Source organism: Heterocephalus glaber, unplaced genomic scaffold, assembly GCF_053883595.1.
Source record: "Heterocephalus glaber isolate CG9 unplaced genomic scaffold, H.glaber_assembly_v1.0 deba00001428, whole genome shotgun sequence".
Taxonomy (NCBI): Eukaryota; Metazoa; Chordata; class Mammalia; order Rodentia; family Bathyergidae; genus Heterocephalus; species Heterocephalus glaber.
Window position 1 is genome coordinate 32,668,547 of NW_028258293.1, and position 19,982 is coordinate 32,688,528.

A 19,982-nucleotide genomic window follows, 5' to 3' on the forward strand; every position below is an offset into this window, starting at 1 on the left:
CCTCAATTGCCCTCTCTGCCCGGCCACCATGTTTCTTTTCTTTTTTGTTTGCTGAGATCATAGTGCCCTCCTTGCTTTTTCGGTCAGTATCCAACCTGCCCTCAAGGGCCCTATTGGACCGACTGTAAAGCCCTGAGAAAACTGTACTTTCTCTGTTACCATAGCATGTGTGTGAAGCTCTCAACCTCTTCCAGGCTGTACCCACCTTCTGGACCCACACACTAAATGCCCTGTAAGACGTGTGAAACGGCATGGTGTATGCTACAGTTCTGTGAAAGGAAACTACAGATGTGAAGGAGTTTCATGACCCTCCTGGACTCCGTGTTCCCATAACCACCTCCTGAAAGAGCCAGTTATTGAACTCTGTGTGCCAGGCCCAGCTTGGAATTTCCACATGTACCAACTCATTTAAGGTGCACAGCCCTGGGAGGTGGGGAAGAATAAGGAAGAAGCTCAGCTACTTGGCCAAGGTTACACAGTACACGATGGAGCCAGGATTCAAACCTGAGTCGGCCTAATTCAAGTCTAGGGTTCTAGCCAGGTGTGATGGTACATGCCTGAAATCCTAGCACTCAGGAGGCTGAAACAGAAAGATCATGAGTTCAGGGCCAGCCAGGGTTAAACAATGAGACCCTGTCTCAAAAAAACAAAATAAAACACACCAAAACCAAAGAATTACACACACTATTACACAAGTAGTAATTGTTTATCATTTATTCCACATACATTATTTCATCTGATCCTCACAACAGCCCTGTGAGGTAGGTAGGGTTATGTATTACTGTTATGCCCATTTCACAGATGAAGAAACAGAGGTGGCTCAATGAGGTGAGTGACTTGCATAAAGTCACACAGCGTATTAATGGCTTCACAGGTTCTGTACTTTCTCTAAGACAAGCTGCTTGAATTAGGAAGCACCAAAGAGAGGGAGAAAGGGAAGTTTTATGGAGAGAAAAAAGGACAATGGTGACTGACGAGATTTTTTTCCTCTAATTCTTTTGCTGTGGTCACAACTTCTGCTACCTACTCTGAACTGGATTCTCTTTGAGGGGATTTCCAGAATACCATTGACCTGGTGGCCTGGGACAGCTGTCACAGAGATTCCTGAGTCCTACTGTAGTGAGGGAAAGACCTTTATTGCTTGAAGGACCTTGCCTTGCCCATGGCCCAGAATATAGGTTCCCTGCTCACAGGTTGTCGCCGTGGGGAGCTCCTTGTTTGGTCCACCTTCTGTGGATGCCTGTGTCATCAGGCTCCCTGGTATGTCTGAGGGCCTCTCTCTGGGGGAAGCCATATTCACTCCAGAATCATAATATGCAGTTTGGAGGCCTGTGAGGCTCATCACCTGCTGGGAACTAGTGGCTTGGACTCCTTGTTCTGCATCACACCCCAAGGAGTCCCACGGACTAGTCAGGACAGACAAAACACTGCAAGAGAAGGCCACCTTCTTGAGAGAAGTGTCTTAGGGCTGGACACTTATTCCAAGGGCAGCATGATAGTTCAGGCACCACACATAGGCTCCTTGCTGCAAAATTCCTTCCATGACCCTCTCTTTCCTCTGGATCTCTTCAGGCAGTGAATCTTCATCTCTCAACTGAAAATCGTCAAAAGGCATGCTGAACCATGGCTGGTGTGGAACGTAGATGAAGTGGGGGTGGGGTCACAAATAAGGCAACGCCATAACCAAAGGGGACTGACTTACAGGGTATGGAAAGGACCTAACTTTGGTTCCAAATACAGATCCCAAAGGGGAATCCAAATTCTGAGTCATAATATTTTCAGAGTAAGTGCCTGATCTCTCGAGGTGACTATTTTGAAAGCAAAGATACATATTTGGATGATAAGGAAGGTACGAAACCAATATCTAGCATATAGAAATGGCAGGACAAATTTTTGCTTCATACAGGAAGAACTTTCTAACAGTCAGCACCATCCAACCATGGCAGTGGGGACAGTGAGCTACTTGTTACCAGAGGTCTGCAAATAGGCATAGGAGATCCCCTTGGAGGTACTCAAGCAGAGGTCCTCATCCTCAAATGTGCTGGGGTCTCCTGGGGCTGGGATGGCTAAGCAACCACTGGATTATTTTCTAACCCTGAGAATCTATATTTGTTTAAAAGTAACTGTTTGGGTAATACCTCAGATTTTTAGGAAAAGGATTGCAAAAGTCAAGTAACAGGCTAGATTATGAAGTGCCTTTCTTTTTCTTTTTTTTTTTGGTACCAGGGATCGAACTCAGATCCTTGCACTTGCCAGCAGGTGGCAAAACCACTGAGCTAAATCCCCGCCCCTGAAGAACCTTTCATCACACTGGCTCCAGATACTTTCACACCTTTGCAGGGACAGCAGCCCATTTTAAAATCCAGAAATCCCTAGATTTGGCCCTATCAAGAGAGAAATCCCTAATGTCTAAACCCTGCCTGGATGCTCTCTCTTCTAGGCTCAACTCTTTCCCTGAAAGGGGGCCACTAAAGAGCTCTGGGAATGCACTGCACTCTAAGCCAGCTAAATATAGTCACCCCTGGGCAAATAAGTCCAAGGTCCAAGTCACATCCTGGAGAGGGAAGAGCAAGTGTGAAGGGATCTGCTGGGCACTTTATGTCCCCAGAAACTGAAGGGAACCTCTACTCTCATCCCATTTCCTCTGTTGCCAGGAGGTCTTTTTACAGACGGGTAAATGAGGCACTGGCTAGTGATACAGAGATGAAGCCTGCAAGAAAACTGCTGCTTCCTTGTCCTGGCTACAAAGTCCTCCTGTGGACTCCTCTTGTACACATCAGCTACCTCTTCATTTGTCATAATAAACTGCCCATCTCTAGTTCAAAATGGCAACAAAAAAGTAGTTCTGTTTAGAGGACATGTGGATTCCAAAAGACAGAATTCATCAAAGGGGAATCAAGGCCTGCTATGCAATTAATACGGGTTAGTATAGTACCTGCCTCACATCACTGGTGAGACTCTCCAAGTCCTGGATGACATAGAGCTTCTTGGGAATCCCCTCCCCAATGTGGCTGGGTTTTTTTTTTACCTGTATCGTATTAGTCTAATAATCTTATTGTTCATAAAATCCAGAGCATGTGGGTGAGAAGAATCAATGCAGAAGCCATCACTCAGAGCAATTTTCAGCACTTCCTCTACAAAGACCTGGAAGCTGTTGATCTGCTTGTTGGCAGGCACCACCCAGAGCCTCTTGAGGTTCTGTTTGGTGTACTCTTCCTCTGGCAGGCCCTCCACATTGGCCACCCAGTCCAGAGTCAGGTGGTTGGGGTCCTGCAAGTAGCTGGTGATGGAGGAGAGATTGCCATTGGAGCAGTAGAAGAGCTTGGAACCAAGGAGTTTGAGAAAGAGGCAAGATGTGCTGAAGATGTTGGCATTGAAGACCTCCATGCTGGAGGATGACAGGCTGTAGATCTGCGGTGCCTCACGCACAGTGAAGTGGACTGTCTGTACGCGCTGCTTCAGCGTGATGTTGAGCATGGCGTTCTTCTCTGCCTTAGAGAGCTCTACCTCCTTCTCCTGCAGTGCCTCAATCAGGGGCTGCACCTGGTAGAAGTCAGCCTCTCTTCGAAGCAGGCCCATCTCCTGGAAGTCCTCAGGGAGGTCCAGGTGGGAGGTCCGCAGGAAGTTGAGGATGTAGCGGAACACTTTGCCATCACGGTCAATGAAGCAGTTTCCCTGGCTGTCCCTCTTGGTAGGCATCTTACCACTGAACATGGCACCCAGCATGGAGTCAGGGAAGCTGGTCAGGGTTGCCAGTGAGGTTGTGTACAGCTTCCCCCCAACATTCAATGTAATGGGGTCAGACATGGCAGGAGACTGGGGTGCTAGGAAATAGTCCTAGAGAGGTAGAAAATAAGAAATGATTACTACCTGACCAAATTTGGGTGGTCACAGTTCTTAATTCCTAATTGTAAATCAGGCCTATATTCCCTGGGGTTAAAAATAATTAGTACACAATGAATGGTACTGAATGGTAATGAACTGCTGATAATTGCCACACTGTGTAAAGAACATTAGATTCATTAAGGTAAAAATAAATAAATAAATGAAAAAAAGAACTTGGGCATGGTCATGTGTGCCTGTAACCCCAGCACTGGGGAGAATGGGGCAGGATTATCTCAAGTTCAAGGCCAGCCTGGGCAATTTAGCAAGATCCTTTCTCAAATAAAAAGAAAAATAAAAAGGATTGGGGATGCAGTTCAGTGGTAGATTGCTCTGGATCCAGTTCCCAGTACTGGGAGTGGGGGTGGCAGGGAGGAAGGGGAAAGGAAAAGAAAAAGAGGAAAAAGCCTGGGTCTCACTCCCCTAGAGAGTCTATTTTAATTGGTCTGGAACATGGCTCCAGCACTGGTATTTTTTGGGAATCCAAGTTTTTTTTTTTTTGGGTACTGGGGGTCCTTGCGCTTGCACAGCAGTCAGCGAAACCACTGAGCTAAATCCCCAGCCCTAGCACTGGTATTTTTAAAAAGCTCCCCTGGTGATTCTAAATATTCAATGAGCATAGTCACTGGTCTAAAGGAGGAAAGGAAATGTGCCTGGGCTGAAAGCTACCCTGCATGCTTATAAACATTCTTGTGTACATAATAATCATAGTGTCTTTGACATAAAAATACCATCATCCACCCCTGTAGTGCAGATGAGGAAAACTGTGCTAGGATTCATTCTCTTCACCCAGAGAGGTGAAATGACTTGGCAGTATTCAAACTCACATCCTTTTTTATGAATGAAAGATGTGTAAAGGCTTACTAGCCAAAGACTGGTACAGTCTATATAACAAAAGCTTTGAGATTTATGACTACACACCCAGTACTCTTATCATACCAATGCTATTTCTGAAAAAAATATATATATTTTTTGTAGTTCTGGGGATCCATTCCAGGGCTTCACACATGCTAGGCAAATGTTCTACCACTGAGCTACATCCTCAGCCCTGAATTTAATTATTTTTTTCTTGCAAAGAATTTATAATGAATAGCTGTGATTAGTGTTATTTCCATCTATCTAGCAGACCCACAACTTGGCCTTCTGGCATCCAAATGACTATCTTTTTTGGACTTCCCTACTCCTGTGCCAACTTGCCTTGGTATGAAGATGCTCTTGGCTTCTGGTGGGTAGCCTGTCCTTTCCTATCATAATCCATTTTCCAACGTCCACTGCAGGGTCAGTGCAAATGTAGGACTCTGCCCAGAGCACTGTTCCTGAGGGGTCTCTGCCCTCTCTTTAACAAAGCCCCTCTCCCCCATCTCACAGCTGTTAGCATTTAGGTCTAGTGAATCCCCTTAAACCTGAAATCTTAGATTTCAACTTCTATTTAAGGCTCTAGAAAGCAGAAGCCATACTCTCTCCGCTTCCAACATGATACCTTTCCCATAGCCAGTTGGTAGAATGGATTCAGCAGTTTTACCCTGACTGAAATTAGCTCGGAGCTGCCCTCCAAAAGAGCGCAGGGTAGCCCTACAGGGGTCAAGAGACAGTGAAGGCTCAGTGACAAGACAGATGTACCAAGAGCTGGAAATGAATTTTGACTCACAGAAACATCTTGCTAGGCATATTTACTGTCCAGAAAGGAAACCAGAAGTCTGTGGGGGAGGACTTCCCCAAAGTCAGCCAGCAGAGGTGGCCAGCACACTTACCATGTGTCTGCCTTCTGAAGAGGATAACTGCACTGCGACTCCCTTTCTCCAGAGAAGGGGGCCATGTGGGCCGTGGGAGATGCTCAGCTGTTTTGCCCAACTGCCTGTGGGGGGTGGGGCTTGTGATTCCTTCCCAGTCTAATGGGGCACTTTAATATTTCAAAAAAGGCATTAAGCATCTGGAGTTTGAAGATAAACCCATGATGAAGTTACAAAATTGTTGGCAGATGCCTGGAACAGATGGGCTGCGAGACAGTGTGTGTGGGGTGTCCAACACAGAAGGGTAGGTGGCGTGAAAGGTGTGGCTGCTGGGGTGGCTTTCGGAAGCAGCAGCTGTGGAGCATGTTGGGGTGCTCAGGGCTGAATCAGGCAGAAGCTGGAATTAGGGGTGGGTTAACCCTGACTTATTCCAGAATCTTCTTTTTCCTTTGTTTCCCTTCTCCCAGATTTCTAGTCTTCTCCACCTTATTTTCTTTCTGGATAACTTCTATATTCTAGTTTTTAGTTTCTCTCCTTGAAAAGAAAAGTCAAATATCAGCCCCCCCCCCAAAAAAGAAAAACCAAACAAAAAAACAAATAAACACCACACTGGCTTTCAGGCCCAGACTCTGTGAAGTGACTTGGCTCCACAGAAGGAGTGGGCTCAGGGATGAGAGAGGTTGGGCTGCCTCTTCTGACAGTTCTGTAGGCTCCAGACCCAAGCTGCCTAACAGAGTTGTGCTGAAGGGCTGAGGACATCTTGGGAGAGACAGTCAATAGCCTCAGGCATTCCTGGAGATCCTGCCCAAACTCTTATTTGTCTGCTTGAAAAAGCAGCAGAGCATGGTAGAGGCTTTGCTGCCTCTACCATGACATCATGGTACCAGTCATGTGTCTGGGGAGAGCAGCACAGAGTCAGTCAGTAGAGGCAGGCTGGCTAGAAGGCAGGCTTCCTGTCCCTAGTCCCGGGTACTCTCTGTGGTACTTGCCTCACACCTACTGAGTCACAGAACTCAAGTTCTCCAAGGACTTGTGTTCCAGTCACAGGGCCATACTGTCTACCGTCACAAACCCACAGGCCCTGTCATGAAAGGCACAGTGACATGACCCAAGGGTGCAGGAACTGGGGATCCGAGGAGCTTCATGAATGAAGTGGTGATGAATTAACACCACTGAGATACTGCTCCCATGCACTCAGCTGCCTCCTGGTCATCTCAACCTGGATATCCCACAGTTACCTGAGCCTATCAGAATTCTTCTGCCCCTAGCACAGAAACACTCAACTGCCAAAGCACAAAGACCCAGGAGGCAGCCGAGAGTCTTCAGCCCTACACTGTCTTGATTCTTCTTTAGTCTATCCCTAGAGCTACTGGTGGAGCACAGACCCCATCCCTGATCCCTCTGCACCCTACAGCCTCACTTGGTTCCCTGCCTTCTGTCCACTCTCCATTCTGGTCCGCAGACTGATGGTCCTGAAGCACTACTCTCTGCCCAAACCACCCTGCTCTTCCACTTTCACCTCTAACCCTGCCCCTCCACACACTCAAGGTTCTGGCTCTTAAGGCACCACTGAGTTAGCCTCACATTGTTACCTGCCTTGCCTCTGCTTTCCCCATCCCACTCTTTACTACCTTCTCCGCTTTCTCTGCTGTCAGCTTTTAAGGCCTAACCTAGGAGACACTGCCTCCCCGACATTAAAAGCTCTCTTCTTAGGGCTTCCTGGGACTTTGCTCAACCTTCCCTGGCAGCATGCACCCCTCTATCATGATCTGCTTTGCACATGGCCTTCCTCCCTGCTTTATCAAAATGCAGATCACTAGACATCATATGGGGGGAGAAAAGAACCCCAACCCAGCTCTTGCACCTCATATGAAAAATTATCTCACAATGGGTCACAGACCTAAAGGTAAAACCTAATCTATAAAATTTCTAAGAGAAAATACTTGTGACTTTGGGTTAGGTAGGTAAAGACTACTTAGGACAATTTAAAAACAGATGAAGTAGACTTCATCCAAAAACCTCCTGCTCTTCAAAAGATGCTGTTAAGAAAATGAAAGAAAAAAAGTGTAAGTCAGACATAGATTAGGAGAAAATATTTGTCAAACACCCATCTGATAAAGGATTAACCAGAATATATAAATAAGAAAAATCAATTTTAAAAATGGGCAAAGAGTGGGGATATAGCTCCATAGTTCCATAACAAAGTGTATCAGCACAATTTTTAAAAAATGAGTAAAAGATCTGAATATATACCTCACCAAAGAAGATATAAAGATGACAAACACATTCCAAGAGTGGTTGCTTCTTTGTGAGTTGTCCTTTGCAGTTACTTTCTTCCCCTTTGCTTAGCATTCTAAATTCTAAAGAAAAGTTGCACCTAAATGATTAAGATGTTAACGGCTGAATGATTTTAGATTTAAGGAACCCAGACCATCTCATAAAGATCAAATTATATCAGAAAACATAAGATGAAGTTTAACTTGTAGCAAGGTAACATTTGTCTAAAGAATTGTAGGAAATAGCCATAGAAGATTGAGGTCCATTGCAAAGTTCTGGCCTGAGAAAAAGACCCACGCCCTGCATGACAAAGACCCCTACTCAGCACATAGCCTTTCTGTCCACCTTCTCACATTACCTCCTTCCCTCTCTATAGGAGCCCTTTCCTGTATCTGAGTTCCCCAAGATAGTATTCCTCTTGGAGATGACAGCTCTTCCCCACATGTCTTCTTAGGGTACTGGCCCTTGAATAAACTCATTGGCTTTTAAGTGGTACATAGATGTATCTTGAAATGGCACAACATGAAAAGATGTTCAAAATTACTCACCAGGGGTATGAAAATTAAAACCATGATTAGATACCACCAAATACCTATGAAAATGGCTCATATAAAAATCTGACAATGCCATGTATAGCGGTACAAGCTTGTAATCCTAGCTACTTAGGAGGCTGAAGCAGAAAGATTGCAAATTGGAGGTCAGCCCTGGAAACTCAACAAGACCCTGTCTCAAAATAAAAAGAATTGAAAAGTGCTGGGGTTATAGGTCAGTAGTAGACCATCTTCCCAGGATACACAAGGCCCTGGGTTGGATCTCCAGTACTGCAAAAGGGAAAAGAAAAACAAAAACAAAACTGACAATTCCAAATGCTGGTGAGTACACAGCTACAGAAACTGATACACCACTCATGAGAATGCAAAATGGTTCTACCACTGTGGAAAAACCACCACCTGACCAACTGGCCTCCCCCATATTTATCCCAGAGAAATGAAGATATATGTCCTTGTGAAAGCCTCTATGTGAATGTTTTTTTTTGAACCAGGGATCAAACTCGGGACCTTGTGCTTGTGAGGCAGGCACTGGAACCACTGAGCTAAATCCCCAGCCCTCTATGTGAATGTTTATAGCAGTTTTATTGATAATTGTTCAACCTGGAAACTAAAATGTACATAGATAAATTGAGGTATATTCATACAAGAGAATATGACTGAGCAAAATATTATATATTGTATATTATGTATTACATAAATGTATACATTCACCACATAGATGAATTTCAAAAGCATTACCTTAAGTGAAAGAAGCCACCTCAGAAATTTTCACATTACATGATTCTGCTCATATAATATTCTGGAAAAGGCAAAAGGAGCTGGATTGAGGAGAATATACTGGCTACAAAGATTCCCAAGGAAATATTTTGGAGTGACGGAAATATTGCATATTTTGATGTAATGGTGATTAAATGACTATAACGATTGCCAAAGTTCATACATATCTAAGAAGGATGAGATCTACTGTATGTAAATTTTTTCTCCATAAACTGGAGAAAAATGAAGGTTGTGACTTATTGAGCCATGAAATCAACAGTGAGTTGTGATATATTGCTGTGAAACTTGTTTTAGTTGCGTGTATGTATGTGTGTGAACTGGATCATGATTAAAAGTGTATCTTCACACTGTGGGTTGTGATTGTACAGGAGAAAAGAAATATTCTACCCTCAATGCTAGATGATTGAGTCTATGAAAAAATGTGACAGTAGACTAACAAGAGAAAAAACCATTTCAATTATGAGCATATGCACAAGAGTCCCACAAAATAGGAGATGGGAAGAAGGGTCAGATGACTGAATTCTTTATAGCACTCTGAGCAATAGAAAATATGGGCTTTGGTCTTCTGGTGGAGGAGTGGCCTCCCAAGTTGGGGAAGAGAATTAGATGAAGAATAAAGGTTGTATTGTTATGCAGATAAAAACTCTGGTAATAAAAGTTGTCTTGGGCCAGGGATTTAGCTCAGTGGTTCCGGTGCCTGCCTCACAAGTGCAAGGTCCAGAGTTTGATCCCTGGTACCAAAAAGAAAAAAAAAAAGTTGTCTAGGAGCAGCCCCATGATAATGTCCGAGTGTGGTATCCTTTACTCTCTTCAGTGATTCAGTTAATCTTCCCTGGTTGCTGCGATTTTTGGGTAGGGATGCATGATAATTCCTCCTGTTTTTAGTCAGATGAAGGATTTTCAAAAAGCCCCTCCCCGCCCTTCAGTGGAAAAAAGGGGAGGGGGTAAGAGAAAGATAAGGGTTAGAGAAACCTTGGTCCCCTACTTCCATACTGGGGAATGAACTCAGGGCCTTCATGCTTGAACTACATCTCCAGACCTTTTTAGTTTTGTATTTTAAGACAGAGTCTTGCTAAACTGATATGTCTCATGTGTACACATTCACTGTACGCACAGTGGGTGCTGGTGGCACTTCAAGAAGGGGCTATGTGCTACTGTGATATAATTAATAAATACTACATACATTCTGGTCTTTGTTTCCAGCTTTCAGCCAGGGTTCCTAAAATTCTTTTTTTTTTTTTTTGAACTGGGGATTGAACTCAGGACCTGGAGTTTGCAAGGCAGGTGCAGCGCCATGGAGCTAAATCCCTGGCCCTTGTATTTTCACAAGTGATAAAAGCCACAGAAACTTCTTTTGTTAATAACTATTTTTGTTTTGTATGGGGAATCAAACTCGGCCTCGAATTTTCCATGCAGGTTCTATGCCGCTGAGCTATATCCTGGGCCCTAATAATTGGTTTTTGTCCCCAGTTCCAGAAATAAAGGTGAAAGGAGCATCTTTTGTTATTTGTAACAAATGCTGTCACAGCTGAGTTTGTTAGAGATGACTTGGAAAGCTCTTAAAGCTAGGGCCTGGTTGCCAGGGGGGTTTGGGGGTTGGAACTTTCACTCCTCACCTCCAGGGAGGGAAAAGGATTGCAGATTGACTTAATCACTATTATCTGATTCAATCAATGGCATCTATACAATGAAGTCTCCATAAAAAGCCAAAAAGAGGGCCCAGTATTTAGCTCAGTGGTTCTGCTGCCTGCCTCACAAGCGCAAGGTCCTGAGTTTGATCCCTAGTACCAAAAAAAAAAAAGCCAAAAAGAGAGGCTTTGGAGAACTTCCAAACTGGTAAACACATGGAGGTATCGGGAGGGTGCTGCACCCAGAGGCATGAAAGCAGTGCACCCCTTTCCACGCACCTTGCCTTATGCAGTTCCTCCATCCAGGTGTTCTGAGTTGCATCATAATCAATCAGTAATCTAATGAGCAAACTGTCTTCCTGAGTTCTGTGAGGCCATTTCTGTTAATCACTGAGCCTAAGGAGGGACTACCAGGAACCTCAGATTTACAGCCGGCTGGCCAGAAGCACAGGGGACATCCTAGACTTGGTGTCTGAAGTGGCAGCAGTCTTGTGGGACTGAGCTAGTGGGTTCCGCGCTAAATCCAAAAGGACAGTGTCAGAGAGTTAGTAGATGTGGGGGGGGGGAAGCTCTACACATTAGGTGCTGGTTAATTTTGGGGGCTGAGGGTGTAGCTCAATGGTAGAGCACTTGCCTAGCATGTGTGAGACCACGGGTTCCATCCCCATAGTGCAAAAAAAAAAAAAAAGTTGAGAAGGGAATGAGTATCTCTTTAGCCCTTTACTACAGTTGAGGCCTTTATACTCATCAGTTTGTTTTTGCTACATGTATTCTTTTTAACTGAAGAATGACTCAACTTTAAGCACAAAAATACACTGATTTTAAGTGTGCATTTAAAAAAATATATGTACCTATATCAGTTTATAGCAGCAAAACTACTACCCACTGAACTTATATTTGAATGCCATGAAGACTTTTTTATATTTTGGTGATAAAAACTTTCACAAGTATCCAGGCAGAGAAAGTAGGTTACCTGTAAGGGGCAAAATTCAAGATTACCTCAGATTTTTCTCTTGCAGTTCTAGATACTAGAAGACAATGCAACAATATCTATAGGGTTTTAAGAGAAAATAATTTTGAACCAAGAATTATATACCCTGCTAACTTATTATTTCATATGAAGGCAATTGGAAGACATTCTCAGATATCCAGGGGTTAAGAAAGTTTATCGACCAAGAATCTTCCCTGAAAAATTTGCTGAATTATTTACTGTAACCAACAGAGAACATGAATTTAAAATAACTATGGAGTAGGGAGGCAACTGTATGAAAGATTTGATGGTAAGCATTAAAACTAGTTAAAAAGCATGAAGACTGTAACAGTTCTTTAAATTCTTAAAATGGATGCTATCACTTTCTCTTACCTAGCAGATGAGGAAACTTACAAAGCTAGCACAGCCTCAAAAAGTTCAAGACTTCCTGAATTAGCCTTCAAATACTGTTCTGCAGTCTTTGGCAAGACAAAAGCTACCATCCGCTGAGCATCAAATAATACCCCTTAGCATTCTATTTTTAAATTTTGGTGCTGGAGATTGAACTCAGGACCTCATGCAGTCACACTCTCTACCATTAGTCTTTCTACCAATAGGCTCTACTCAGATTATTTATTTCAGTGTTGGTGATCAAACCTAGGACCTCATGCTTGCTAGACAAACTCACTACCACTGAGCTAAAAATCACTAGCGTACTTTTAATAAAAATGTATGAAAAAGTACAGGCAATGATTCTGTTGTGCTAAATGCTTTCCATGGATTGTCTCAATGTCTTCACAACCACACTTTGAGAAGTGTACTGTTGGAGTGTAGGATATACCACCCAAAAACATTTGCAAGAGACCAAAAAAGAGACCTCTTGAGCCTACTGCTTATTTTGAGCTGGTTATTTTGAGAAACTGCAGACCCAGGAACAGTTCTGAAAAGCTGCCCTGTCCATCTTTTTATATAAAGGAAACTTTCCTTAGTAAAGGTATCTGTACCAAGAAGAGAGCTACTTTGAGACCACTTTTATGACGTGAGGGATTTATCTGTATACGACCTCATTTAGTCTAACACATTTTCTCCCCTTACCCTCCCACCACCCCAGCACCTGCCCAAATCCTCTTCCTATTGCTCACTGCTGTGTAAAACTCAATCATCTTGGCCTTTCTTTGAGTCTTATACCTGTGGGACATTTGAGTGTGTACTTAAGTAATTAAAATGGGCTTCTCTTTGAATCTGTTTAATTTTTAGCCCAAATAACCTGGTATAAGGAAGCCATTTTCCTTCCTCCCCTATAATACTATTATCCCCTCCATTCTGCGGAAGAGGAAACTGAGGCTCAGAAAAGGTAGACAACTGTTCAAGGTCACATACCAAGTGAGTGGAGGAGCTGGGCTGGGCCTGGGTGTTGAGTCCAACACCTCTGCTCCTTTCCCATTGCACCACAGGACCCCAGGGTGAAATGTAAGAGATGCATACACCCTTTATTCTCTGTTCAGACTATTGAGGTCACTATTGGAGAACAGGAGGACAGGATCCCAGCCTGGGCTAGAGTCATCTATAGCTGACACTGGGTAACACCACTAAGAATTCTAAATATTTGTATTTCAACAGCGACTCATGATGTCTAAATGATTAAGCAGTAAAACGCAAAAAGACAGGTTTTAAAAAGCCAGATTGGAAAAGGTAAATGGGAATGTAAACTGAACCAGGAAGCAGAAGTTAAAAGAATAAATAATTTTTTCTAAAGTAGGAGACTTTCCAAGAGGTAAATCTACAGCTCCAGTCTGTCTCTCACTTGAAAAGAAGCAGGAAAAAGATCAACTCCATCGGCTTCCCTGACAAAAGCCACAGGTGTCAAATCAGGAGATTATAGCACAGGGTTCCTCAGACCACCTGACTGGGCAGGAGACCAAGGGGCCTGTGTCTGGAGTTGTGGCTCCAATGAGAAGGTACGAAGGGGCATTTTCAATCTACAGCCTGAAAATCACCGTTTGCAAACTCTAATTGTGACACAGAAAATAGAAACCTTTGAGAGGAGATGTCCTACAGGAAAGACAGCCAAGATACTGTTCTGGAGAGTCCTACTTTGATTACCCCTGGCACCCTCAGTTCCTGTAGGCCTCATAAGGGGAACAGCTAATAGTAAGTACTTACTGTGTAATAAAACTGATGCTAGGAGCCTTATGTGTACATTAGCATTTTTAAGCCACATAACACTACTTCAAGGAAAAAGCATTATACTACTTTACAAAGGAGAAAGTGAGGCTTGGAGAGGTTAGGTAACTTGCCCAAAGAACGGAAGTAAAGGCACAGCCAGGATGTAAGCTTAGGCCTGACTGCAAAGTCTATACTCTGAACAATGATATTCCTCTGTGGGCATTCAGCAGACAAGGCCCTTGGAAATGGTCCATCACTTAGCTACTCCTAGGTGTTCTCACACCTGCCATCTCATCTTGACTATGATCTACATAAGGCTAGGGGGCAGAGAATCAACGTTTCCTGAGTACCTACCACAGGCCCGAACATTTTCCTGTAGTTTATTTAATTAAAATGACACCCTGATGGTGAAGTTGGTATGATTATCATCCCAGTTTGTAGGAATACAAAATTGAAGTCCAGAGTAGTAAAGGCAGATGCTTAAGATCACAGAGCTAGAGGTGGTAGGAGGCCAGAATTCCAAGTGAAATCTCTCCAAAGTCTATGCACCGATCAGTAACCCAAACTATACTTCACTAAGAAACATAAACTTAACTTAAAGAGACCTGTGGTGCTTTTGAGAGGAAGATAAAAGACATTAAACCTGTTCTGAAAGTCCTCCTGCCTCAGCTCCTGAGTACTGGGGTTATAGGCATGTGCTGCCATGACTGGCTTCCAAAGGTGTATTATCAAAAGATTTAAAAAGTTAAAATCTTAAAGAATTGATGAGCGATGACCTAAAAGAATATCTGAAAAAGAGACACTATCTTAGTATAACGTATTAAATCAGATCACAAGGCAATGATATCTCAAACTGTAGTATTAAAACAATGAAAAAAGAAGGAATTTTGTAAAATATGTATTCAAGAGACTAGTTAAAAAATAATAATTAGCTGAACGTAGTGGCATTCATCTGTAATCTCAGTACTCAGGAGACTAGGTAGGAGGATCACCTTGAGTTTTAGGTCAGCCTGGGCTACATAGTGAGTTACAGACCAGCCTAAACTCCATAGTAAGAACCTGTCTCAAAAAGAAAGGAAGGAAATTGTATCTTGATTTTACAACAACTCTGGGACCCAGGTAGGACAGAGCACATTATCTTTATTTCACAGACAATCTGAACCAGACCTAGAGAGGATCAGTGAATCTCTTGCCCAGGGCCTCATGACCTGAGAGTCAAGGCCTGTGGGAGGTTCCTTTTCAGCACCTTTAGGAGAACAAATATTCTGGAGGCTGCCTGGTCTTCTCCAATCTCAGTATTTAGCAGGAAGCTAAACTCAGCCACAGATACCCAAGCTGACAGCCTGTACATTCACGGAGCCCTAGGGTAGGCTAGGGCTCTTTCTGTACAACATCTTTTTCCTACATTTTGGCCCACTTCTATAATGTACTACCTTACCTCCAGAATGAAACTACTTTCTGTTCTGTCTATCCCTTTTGTGCTGTCAATGAGGACAAGCTATTGTGACAACTGTAAACCTACCAAGTGATGATAATTCATTCTCTCTCATTTCGTGAAGATCTTGGAAATGATATCCAGTAGTATAAACATATCTTGCCATGGATCTTGGTTTCTAGATATCATCTTCTACAAAAGGAAACCAGGGATTCTGGAGAATCTGATGATTCCAGGTCTTTGATTCTAGGTGGGCTTTGGAACTTGGCAGATATCAAAGAAGCAATCAACGACTAAGAAGTTATGTCAAAAGATGTAAGAGTTGGTTTGAAGGCCAAATTTAGGAATATCTGTGTACCAAAATGAATAATAATGGGGGTAGGGATGTAGCCCAGTGGTACAGCACTTGCCAAGCCTGTGTGAAGCCCTGGATTCAAACTCCAGCACTGAAAAAAAAAATGATGATAATTAAAAATAATTAGTGGTCCATAACATTACTGAAAAAGAAGGGGGGGAGAAACAGAAAAAAAATGTATTCTATAAAGAAGAGTACCAAGTAATAAATACAAGAGGAACAACAGAATTAGAAAATTACCAACTTGTGACCCTCAATGTTGTAAATCAGGCAAAGATCATAAAGATCATCATTGGTTGTGGTGTGGGAAGTACTCAGGAACACACAATTCCTATACTTGCAAAGAATCACTCCATAGACTTATGAAAAATTTACTCTTATAATGGAGACATCAGGTTGTCACAATTTTTACTTTTTTTTTTTTGGTACTGGTGATCGAACTCGGGTCCTTGCACTTTCAAGGCAGGCAGCACAATTTTTACTTGTTTATTTAGGTACTGGGGATTGAACTCAGGGCCTTTGCACTGAGATATACCCTCAGTCCTTTTGAAATTTTTTTTTTGTACCAGGGAACCAACTCAGGACCTTGTGCTTGTGAGGCAGGTGCGGTGCTACTGAGCTAAATCCCTCACCTTTGCCCTTTTGAAATTTAGCGACAGGCTCTTACTAAATTGCTCAAGCTGGGGCCCGGGATTTAGCTCAGTGGTTCTGCCGCCTGCCTTGCAAGCACAAGGACCCGAGTTTGATCCCTGGTACCAAAACAAAATAAAACAAAAAAAATTGCTCAGGCTGGTCTCAAACTTGCAATATTCCCTCCTCAGTCTCCTAGAGTGCTGGGATTACAGGCATTCCACCCAGACAGCTTGTCACAATTTTAACCAATAGTCAATTTTGGCATTCACAGATAGTTGGACCCTGATAATGATATGCCTCAGATGTGATGCAATTTAAGTACACCCTGTGGGGAAAAAAAAGCCCCCAAACAAAAATAACCTGAATCTAATCACTGATGAGGGGCTCTATTTAGACCGAATGAGCTGTTCAAAGAGATAAAATGAAATGCAATGTGAATCTTTTTTTTTTTTTCTTTTGGTACCAGGGATCGAATTCAGAACCTCGTGCTTGTGAGACAGGTGCAGTGCCATTGAGCTAAATCCCCGGCCACTGGCTTATATTTTAAAAACGATTTCTATTTTCTTTCTTTTTTTTTTGGTACCAGGGATCGAACTCAGGACCTTGGGCTTGCGAGGCAGGCAGCAGAACCACTGAGGTAAATCTCTGGCCCAACTATCTCTTATTTTCAAAGAAGGAGGAAAGGAAGGAATATTTCCTTCACAGAACCATAGATATAAAGTTCTAGCCAGAGTGCCAGAACTCAATACATTTCCAGACTCAGGAAGTTACAGATTTGTTGTTACAGTACTACTAATAAGTATGAAGAGGTCATAAGTTTCTTCCCCAAATACTGCTGCATTTTGCAGGGTGAGGAAGTCAACCAGGGCTAAGCTAAAATGGCCTAGAGTTGGAGGAATTTTAGAATTTAAAGTTGGGTGGTCTCTCTAGGCTAACTTACCATCCACAGAAACCACACCTGTAGGCCTGCCTGTTTTCCATGCTGGAATCCATGCTGGGAGAAGATAGCTGTGCAGGCCTTGTGTCTTGGGCTCCTCTTAGTCTCTGCTACTACAGCAGGAAGAAAACTCCTATCATGGCTCGCTGAGGATGTTCACAGTGAGGGCCATTTCTGAGTCTCAGAAACACTAGAATGATGGGCAAAAAGAACCAGAGGGAGGGCCGGGGATTTAGCTCAGTGGTTCCTCTGCCTGCCTCACAAGCAGAAGGTCCCAAATTCGATCCCCAGTACCAAAACAAAAAACAAAAAACAAAAAAACACACCGAGAACCAGAGAAGGTTTGTTGGGTAGAGGACAATGCATGGTCTTTGGCTTGAGCTGGCATTTGAATCAGGCTCTGCCACTTACTAGCTGTGTGGCCCATGCCAGTTCCTGGGCAGAGGATCCTGATCGTAACACCAACAACGGCTGTTTATTGAGCAGCTACTATTCTGTTAGGTACTTTAGCCATGTTAATCTCACTGATGAAGTAGATACTATTTTACCCTTACTTTATAGATCAACCATGCCAGGCCCACTCCTACCTCTGCAATTTGGTATCTCTGCCAGGGCTATGAAGGAAAATCTCATTCATCTGCTAGGCCTCTGAGTTGGAATTCACCATTTCCTCTTTATTTTCAGAGCATTTCATTCTTACTTCTTACCACAGCCAACTGCCCTCTCTGTTAGGGCCACGCATGAGACACTCTATCCCCAGAAATAGGAGAAGGAGAAATTTTTTCCCATTTGGTCAGTCCATTTTCACCTACTCCAGACTGTCATCTACTATTAGGAAGATTTGTCACCCTCTCTTAGGTTCTTAGAATTTTTAATTTTTAAATACTGTATTGAATTTTCAATTTGGACCTTACCCACCTGGGGTAACTGAGTTCCCACTGTGTAAGGGAATGCACAGAGCATGGCTGGGTAAATTTCAAGGATGATGACCATGCTCAGAGTGAGTAATGTGTCTTCTAATAATCTGGAGACTTCCTCACCTTATTCAGTTAGCCCAGCAGGAAAAGAACCCGGTTTTAGCTCTGGGACTACGTAGAGGCACTGTCCTTTCACCTCCCTATGCCCAACAGCTGTATCTTTGGTATCGTCATGCCCAGTCACTATCTTTAAGAAGCTCACAGGCTGTTCCATCAGCCCCACAACCCACAGGGTAGGAGAGAAAAGGTGCTTCCTAGATTCAGTTGACACAAGGGACCCTGGAATGAGCAGCCCATTAGGACAGACAGGGACAGGAGAGTCAGAGGAAGAAAGCCCCTTGTTTTGTTTTTGTTTTTTTTTTGAGGCAGGGTCTCCCTTTGTAGTTCATCAAGCTGGCCCTGAACTCACTATGTAGTTGCCCTCAAACTCGCAGCGATCCTCCTGCCTTTGTCTCCCGAGTGCTAGGATTAATTTCCTATGTCCTTCCTACTCTTCCCCACAACGATAATTTATAAACAAAAAGCTTTCAAATCTCCTTTTATCCTCATAATACCACAGAAGAGCTGCTTTACAGTGCGGTGTTCAGAAGAGTTGAGGGAACTGGTTCTTTTGTACAACCTGCAAAGGGCAGGGCATCCATTCTTTATGTTCTGTTCCTTTGAGACAGAGTCTCACTATATAGTCCAGAATGGCCTTGAATGCTATGTAGCCCAGGCCGGCTTCAAACTCCTGATCCTTCTGCCTCAGCTGGGAATACAGGCGCGCACCACCACGCCCAGTAAGGCATCGACACTTTTGTTTCTTTCCTGGCACTCCAGATCAACCTCTGCCTCCCTAGAGTGCAGGGAAAAAAGCAGGGTCTTTGAAGCAGAGTCCTGAATGGTCTGGGGTAACTCACTTCACTTCTCCCCAGGGTTCCTCACCTGTAAACAGATAGGTGACGCCTTTACTTTACAGGGTGTGAGTTGAATGAGATCATGTGTATGACGCACGGAGCTCAAGGGATGGCCTCTTTTATTTCTAGTAATAAGGAGAAGACTGCTCTGTGGCCCTGCCCACACAGCAACAGCGCCGCGCACGCTGGGCTCTTCAGAGCTGGGAGGGGTCCCTTTCATCCTCGAGTCCCCTTCCTTCCCTTCTTCCCCAAGCCTCTCTACTCAGTCCAACCCAGGCTAAAACTCCTTAGCTCTGGAACGCCTTCCAAGCTGACAGGAAGCACGAGGGCCTCTTCTGGCCTACAGAACTCGCCCCTCCTGGCCCTGCCAGACTCCTCCCACAGTCCCGACCCTCAGGATCCGGGCTTTTCCCACCACTGCATCCGTCTGGCCCCTCCTACCAGCTCCGCTCCTCTGACAGCCCGGCCTCCTCCTGCTCCCCTCTCTCCGAAACGCACCCCCTCCCCCGCAGCCACAGGCGTGGCCATCCCCACTTCACAGATGAGAATGACAAGGCTAGGGTAGGAGACCTTTCACTTTAGGACAGATGCCCCTAAGGGCCCGCGTCCTCACCAATAGGTCCCGAGCCCTCCCCCACCCCCTTCGCCCCGGGCCGCGCCGCACCCACCTCCTGCCCTCGCTGTGCAACCTCCCCTTCGCCCGCGGCCAGTGCAGCTTTGCGAGGGGGCGGAGGGCCAAAGCCCAGCCCAGGGGCGTGGTGGCCCGGG

At 44.1% G+C, this 19,982-nt stretch overlaps 1 protein-coding gene across 18 annotated transcripts; it reads right to left on the reverse strand.

The window, feature by feature from the left end:
• Positions 1–699: 699 nt before the first annotated feature.
• Positions 700–19,973, reverse strand: Kctd21 (potassium channel tetramerization domain containing 21). 18 transcript variants are annotated; one of them, XM_087211358.1, is made up of 6 exons: positions 19,883–19,949; positions 17,345–19,242; positions 15,504–15,862; positions 7,866–7,972; positions 5,634–5,737; positions 700–3,837 (listed from the first exon to the last, which is right to left on the reverse strand). In XM_087211358.1, exons 5-6 carry the CDS (start codon positions 5,634–5,636, stop codon positions 3,025–3,027), a joined length of 816 nt encoding a protein of 271 aa, XP_087067484.1. In that variant the 5' UTR covers positions 5,637–5,737; positions 7,866–7,972; positions 15,504–15,862; positions 17,345–19,242; positions 19,883–19,949; the 3' UTR covers positions 700–3,024. The 18 variants fall into 18 exon arrangements, with proteins under 18 accessions (XP_087067484.1, XP_087067480.1, XP_087067477.1 ...); XM_087211354.1 differs by having other exon boundaries at positions 5,634–7,651; XM_087211351.1 differs by lacking the exon at positions 5,634–5,737 and having other exon boundaries at positions 17,345–17,531.
• Between the last annotated feature and the right edge of the window lie 9 nt (positions 19,974–19,982).

Bases quoted from the DNA above. Each gene is read 5' to 3' on its own strand.
- Kctd21 (XM_087211347.1), bottom strand. From the start codon at position 19,434: ATGAAAGGGACCCCTCCCAGCTCTGAAGAGCCCAGCGTGCGCGGCGCT. The intron at 3,838-19,242 runs GTGAGGAACCCT...CTACCTCTCTAG, and splicing joins CGTCACCTATCTGTTTACAG to GACTATTTCCTAGCACCCCA.